The sequence below is a fragment of the Haliaeetus albicilla genome, unplaced genomic scaffold (genome assembly GCF_947461875.1).
Source record: "Haliaeetus albicilla unplaced genomic scaffold, bHalAlb1.1 scaffold_38, whole genome shotgun sequence".
Lineage (NCBI taxonomy): Eukaryota > Metazoa > Chordata > Aves > Accipitriformes > Accipitridae > Haliaeetus > Haliaeetus albicilla.
In genome coordinates, this window is record NW_027212473.1 from 459,534 (window position 1) to 466,518 (window position 6,985).

The following is a 6,985-nucleotide window of genomic DNA, read 5'->3' on the forward strand; positions in this document are numbered from 1 at the left end:
GGTCTTGCCACAGCTCTCCATCCAAAAAAGCCTGATGGCCTCGGGCACCTCCAGGGCTTGGTGGTTCTTCTCGTCTCCAGCAGCCTGGTGCAGCCTCCGGTCTTCCTCCCTCAGCGCCCGGCAAGTAATTCCAGCGGCTCCTCACAGACTTCCTCTGGGATGTCTCTGGGCCGCCTGCCAGGCAGACTGGCAGTGGGACAGGGGAGGCTGCCCCTTTTATAGTGCCCCGGGGCATTGTGACTGCTGCGTTGCCGGGTGGTGGCACTGCGACACGGAGGGGTGGTGTGAGGGGGCCCCCCCCGTGCGCAGCACTGCCCGCTGCCCCTCGGCCCAGCATCCTTCGGAGGAAGGCCTTTGGGGTGCCGGCCCCGGGGGCTGTGTGGCGTTACTGAGTCCAGAAGTTTGGCAGAAAATAAACCGCCTTGCGTTCCAGCTTATCCTCAGATGTCAGAGGGGCTAGGGACGGCTAGGTTTAATTTCTGAGTAATGTCCAATTCGACGCTCTAAGGGCGGTCGCGTTCAATGTGCTGAACTATCATGATGAGGGATGCCCTTAATAGCGCACTGCACTCTGGCTTAGCTGCGTTCAACGCACGAGAATGACCAGACTTAGGGAGTTTGGTTGCGCTAACAAATTATCACGACTAGATGAATGAGCAGCGCAGTTTATTAAAGCAACGGTACAGGTGCTTTTGGATTGCCCGTGATAAATAGACTGTCTGCAAAGCACGTGCAGGTGACAATACAGTCGCCTACAAGCGCGTTAAATGATGAAAGAAAAGAGCTCTAAAGAATTCTAAGTTTCCCAGGGAAGCACTCGGTACAGCCAAGTGTTCGAATCTCACACAATAGGCAACCCTATGGCGGGGGGGAGAGAGGCTCAGTCCATCGACTGATGCCAGAAGTCAGCGATGTCCTCCCGACTTGTCTGTGATGGTGTCTTCCCTGGCATTTCTCCTCTCTTAAGCCCTTTTATGTTTTCTGAGTTTTTCGGTGGAGCTTGAGTGACTCTAGTCACACATACCTTTCCTTTGATTGGTATAAAGTTCTCTCGCTTTGCTTTTAAAGGTGTATGCTAGAGAAAATTCAGAGCGCGTGCTCAGTGGGGGTTGGTCGCACCTTGGAGATGGGTAACTTTGGGGGTGGAGGTGTGTTTTGGTATTATAATGAGCAGAGTTCACCTGAAACATGTCCAGAAGAACAAGATGGGCTTCATCAGCATCAAACTGCTGACACCCTTGAAGAAGGTAGGCAGCCCGTTGCGTTGGCCAGCCGGGGTGGGAAGTGGCCTCCACGTGGAGGATGCCTGGGTGTCTGGGTGTGCTCTGGCTGTCTGCGGTGAGGTGCTCGGGGAGGTCCAGGCTCTGCTCAGGCTGCCTGTGTCCCGGCAAAGCGCTGGTGGTGCAGAGCTGGGCCCTGCTGTCTGCCTTCAACGTGCTGCAGCAGTTCTCCACCCAGGGAGGGTGGCTGTGGAAGCGGTGAGGGGTCCTCAAACCCCAAGCCCAGGGCTGGGTTCACCTCTTCTGCCCATGGTTCCCCCAGGCTGCTGTGGGAGAGATCATGCCTTAACTAAAAAACTGCAGGGAAGCACTGGTGGTGTGATGTACAGGGAAGCTGTGTCTTCTTGCCATGGTCCGGGAGCACAGGCGGCCTTCTCCCACAAATCCTGAAAGGGGGATATTGCCTTGCCATGACCTCAGGTTGATGGGGGTGCAGCCTGCCTCGATGATGGGTTTAGGGTGGTCCCTGCCTGGGGAGACTCACAGTGACACAGTGGCCCCCTCTGTCCCTCAGGTGAAATACCTGACGCATGACTGGTGGCTGACGCTTTACACCCTGCGGTTCTCAGAGCTGCTGGAGGTGAACGAGGAGGGCACCAAAGTGAGGCGGTGGGTGATAGCATATGTCCATACATTCTGTATGGTATGTCTAAATATTTGTTGGTTTTAATATTTTGTACCAGCCGTGGAAACTGGTTTGCTGCTAGGTGACTGTAAAAGTGAGATTTGGTAAATAATTATTAGAAATCTTATACTAACACTATGATTGAAAAAAGAGACAGAAGTGTAGCCAAGTAATTAACTAGTAGAGGTAGTTACTCCTAAGTTTTACAGTTCTTTGCTCTTATGACTGGATGTTCCTGTACATTAGATAAGATTAATATTGAAACTGACCATATATGACTGAAACCATGTTAAGCTCCAAGATCAAAGAACAAGGATGACGAACAAGACTTGAAGGTCAGCCAACAGAATTTGAAATGGATCGGTGGTCGCAAAAGCAGCCCTTTGACTCAAATGAAGAACCGTTGCATGTGATCAGATGTAGGCAATACTATGATACTCAGTTACAATAACTTTTATGTATATGTATACTAATCTGATTAATATGTAATTGGTTACTCCATATAACCTGTTTGTGCTGAAGCTGTGGCACGCGTGCTAGGTGGAACTATCCCCCGTGCATCCAGCGCTGCAATAAAGAATGCCTACTTTCTAAAACTCCAAAATGAGTCTTAGAGAGTTTCTTCGACTGGCTTTTCGGTATCATGGGTCCCCATCCCCGAGTCCCTGCTGAGTGTCCCCCCCAGCAGACTGCTGCTGGCCTGGGAGCTGCTGACCCTGGAGCAGGACGTGCTGCTGCTGCTCCAGAAGAATTTCCTCAAGACCATCACGAGGATGTTCAGCCCCTTCGGCACCATCGCCTCCATCCGCATCCTGCGGCCGGGCCGCAAGCTGCCCTCGGATGTGCGGAAATACACGTCAGACTTCCCCGAGCTGCTGAGCAAGCACTGTGCACTGGTGGAGTACAAGAGCCTGGGGAGCGCTTCAGCCTTGAGGAGCCTTGAGGACCTCGGCCACCAGAGCTGTCCGCGTGGCGAGAGCATCAGGGTGGTCCGGCTCTGCGGGAAGGGCTCCAAGAAGACAGCTGGGGCCGAGAGGGAGGTGGCGGAGGAGCTGATGGACCAGCCGGGTTGGAAAGCGCAGGCGGTGGCCGCGACCTTCCCCAACGGCCTCGGGGACTCCCTGCTCTGCAGCTCCCCGGAGTTGAACGGTGCCCAGGCGCTGCCACCCCTCCTCCTGCACAAGGACCCCGCGGCACCCTCCTGGCCCGGCAGCAACTTCAAGCCCAGCAATTTCAGCAATGCCTTCACTGGATTGCTCCTCGCCAGCAAAGTCTTCCCTCCGCTCGGGACAGGCTTGGGCACAGGCAGCTGCTACGGCCTCTGCTCCAGCACTGAGAGCACTCGTGGCTGCGGCTGGGGGAGTGGGGTGGGTGCCTGGGCACCCTGGCCCAGCAGCCCCTCTCCAGATGCCAAACCTCTTGCCGGCAATCCTCCGGCAGCGACGTGGGTGCCTGAGCCCCTCGGCCTGCGGGATGCGGTGCTTTGCCTGCCCCACTGTTGTCCCAGAAGTGGGGTCATTCACCCGGTGTGCAAAATGCCAATATAAACACAGAGCAGAGGTATTTTATTCCAGTTCTTGTTTACGCAAAGATGGGGGCTAGGTGGTAATCTGCAAAGCTAGCACCCCTCATGCCTAAACGGGCAAGCAATTTATACAGTTCAGTTATACATATTCAATTTCCAAAGTTCTTCCAAAAACTATTACTGGGAGTCGCTTATCTCGCACAGTTTCCATTGGGCTAAAGTTCCCTGCTTGGAATTAAAGGTACAGTGTTCTTTTCTTTTACAGCACATGCTCAAGGAGAGTTGGGGGGGTAAGTCTTTTTGGTGTGGAATTGAGTTGGTGGTCGTGATCTCCCCCTGCCACCTTTCTTTACCTTTCCTCCAGTTTTCGAAGATTTTTCTGACTTCATGCCTATTAGCAATTATTCAACTTTTTGGCGCCTCCTGGGGTAGGATGTTCCCTTCTTCTCAGTCTTTTAGTTCTTCTTCAGGGGCACAGTTGTTAGCAAGGCATGCATTGGTTATACAAAGGGGATCTTGTTTCACAAGACCTTTGTGGCCTTTTTCGTGTGGCTTAAGTACATAATTTCTTAAGTACATCATTTCCCCCTGTGGTGGGTTGACCCTGGCTGGACGCCAGGTGCCCACCAAAGCCGTTCTATCACTCCCCCTCCTCAGCTGGACAGGGGAGAGAAAATATAACAAAGAGCTTGTGGGTCGAGATAAGGACAGGAGAGATCACTCACCAATTACCATCACTGGCAAAAGAGACTCCGCTTGGGGAAAATTAACTCAATTTATTACAAATCAACCAGAGTAGGGTAATGAGAAATAAACCCAAATCTCAGAACACCTTCCCTCCACCCCTCCCTTCTTCCTGGGCACAACTTCACTCCCGGATTCCCTACCAACCCCCCCCAGTGGCACAGGGGGACGGGCAATGGGGTTTACGGTCAGTTCATCACACGTTATTTTCTGCCGCTTCATCCTCCTCAGGGGAAGGACTCATCACATTCTTCCCCTGCTCCAGCGTGGGGTCCCTCCCACGGGAGACAGTCCTCCATGAACTTCTCCAACATGGGTCCCTCCCACGGGCTGCAGTTCTTCACGAACTGCTCCAGCATGGGTCCCTTCCACAGCGTGCAGTCCTTCAGGAGCACACTGCTCCAGCGTGGGTCCTCCATGGGGTCACAAGTCCTGCCAGAAAAACTGCTCCAACGTGGGCTCCTCTCTCCACAGATCCGCAGGTCCTGCCAGGAGCCTGCTGCAGTGCGGGCTTCCCACAGGGTCACAGCCTCCTTCAGGCACCCACCTGCTCCGGCATGGGGTCCTCCACGGGCTGCAGGTGGAGATCTGCTCCACCGTGGACCTCCCTGGACTGCAGCGGGACAGCCTGCCTCACCGTGGTCTTCCCCACGGGCTGCAGGGGAATCTCTGCTCCGGCGCCTGGAGCATCTCCTCCCCCTCCTTCTTCACTGACCTGGGGGTCTGCAGGGTTGTTTCTCTTACATGGTCTCACTCCTCTCTCAGGCTGCCATTTCTGTCTGTCCCAGCAACTTTTTTTTCCTTCTTAAATATGTTATTACAGAGGTGCTGCCTTGGCCGGCGTCAGGTCCGTCTTAGAGCCGACTGATATTGCCTCTGTCGGACACAGGGGAAGCTTCCAGCAGCTTCTCACAGAAGCCACCCCTGTAACCCCTCCCCGCTACCAAAGCCTTGCCACACAAAGCCAATACACCCCCCTTTGAGACTATGAGATCTCTTCATATGAGTCTCATAAGTCTCACTACTTCATTTTATCGTTACATATGCTCTAGCCATGGCTTGTAAAACCAGTCTCTTGATAGAACTTAAAACAACACAAAGTATGATTGTAATAATGACAACAGTGGTCGAAGTTTAAATTAGGTTTGCCAGCCATCCAGTAAGGGAGGATCCTGTTCCATGTAATATTTTATTTAACCACCCTATTTCCATTGTTGTTCTTCTTCTTTCTTAGAAAGGTAATATTCCCCAATTTAAAGGATTGTCTGCCAGCTCAGATGGAGGGAGACAAGCGGTTACGCTAACATTCTGGATTTGCCCAAAGGACTGGATAAGCTGTAAAACCAAATTCTCTTGACCTACTGCTAGTACCAAATGGGATATTATAATATTCAGGTTCTTCATTCTCTCAGAGTTCAGTGGTCTCAGATATTAGCTGAAATTTGAGTTTCCCAGTCTGTGGCTGTCCACTTTCCCTGATCTGGTTCTGGTGCTCTTTTCACTCATGTGTAATGAATCCAGGAGTCCATTCCTTCTACTCTGGCTGCAGTACAGGTTTTCAATAACATGGTGTGAGGTCCTTTCCACCTTTATCCAACAGGAGAGAGGCCTTCTGATTTAGATACCTGTGTAGTGAAGATAAAGTATGCGAAAGAGAAATCAAATACTCTTTAACATCAGCCTGCCCTTTTATATGCATTTGGTCTCCTGTGATGTTAGAAAGACTCATGGGATATGCTTTCCCATAAACAACCTTAAAAGGACTTACTTTCCCTTTGACCCTAGGAGTTACTCGAATTCGTAAAAGAGCTATAGGTAAAATTTCTACCCATTTAAGGTGTGTTTTCTTGACACAGTTTAGCAAGTTGCCTTTTAAGAGTTTGATTCATTCTTTCTAGCTTCCCACTTGATTGTGGCCTCCGAGGGGTGTGTAATTCCCACTTAATCTGTAAAAATTTAGAAATCTCTTGCATGACTTCTGCAAGAAAATGAGGCCCATTATTAGAGGAGATTCCTTCTGGAATACCAAATCGGGGTATTATTTCCTTCAATAAGATTCTAATTACCTCTCTAGCTCTTTGTTGGCATGGCAAGGGAAAGCCTCTGGCCAGCCAGAAAAGGTATCTACCAATGTCAATAAATATTTATATTCGTTATACCTAGGTAGCTCTGAAAAATCTATTTGCCAGTATTCCCCAGGAATTATTCCTTGTTTCACAATTCCTCCTATAACTTTTTTCCCAATTTTTGGATTATTAGCACAGCAGATGGTACACTTTTTTTACTACCATGTCTGCTACCCTTTGTATCTTTGGTCCAAAAAAAATTTCTTTTTGCAGTTATTGTCAATGCGTCTTCTCCTGGATGCATCTCCTGATGTAATCTCTTGAGCGAAGTTTCCATCATTCTTTCAGGAATCAATAATGGCGTTAGCGGTGTTATCCACCAACCTTGTCCATTTTTGGAGCAGTCTATCTGTTCTGCTAATTCATCTTCCTTCTCAGTATATTTTGGTGGTGGTAATTCTAAACGAGGCCCTGGAATTAAAGCTTCTTCAAATTTTGGCTCCTTTAGAACTGCCTTTTTAGCAAGACAATCAGCCTTCCAATTTCCTTTTATAATTTCACTATTTCCTTTTTGGTGGGCTTTGCAATGCATTATTGCAACCTTTGGTAAGAGAACCGCTTGCAGCAGTCTCGTAACTTCAGTCCCATATTTTACTGGAGTTCCCTGTGAGTTTAACAGTCCTCTTTCCTTCCAAATTGCCCCCAGATTGCATGCACCACCCCAAATGCATATTCAGAATCTGTG

General features: G+C 50.1%; 1 protein-coding gene across 1 annotated transcript; it reads left to right on the forward strand.

Moving 5' to 3' along the window:
- Window positions 1-1,187: 1,187 nt before the first annotated feature.
- LOC138684178 (la-related protein 6-like) lies at window positions 1,188-3,452 on the forward strand (the record flags this gene model as incomplete). The annotated part of the gene is made up of 3 exons (XM_069777886.1): window positions 1,188-1,247; window positions 1,795-1,889; window positions 2,522-3,452. Coding segments are annotated over 3 exons (1,086 nt in total), but the record flags the coding sequence as incomplete, so codon positions are not given.
- Window positions 3,453-6,985: the final 3,533 nt, after the last annotated feature.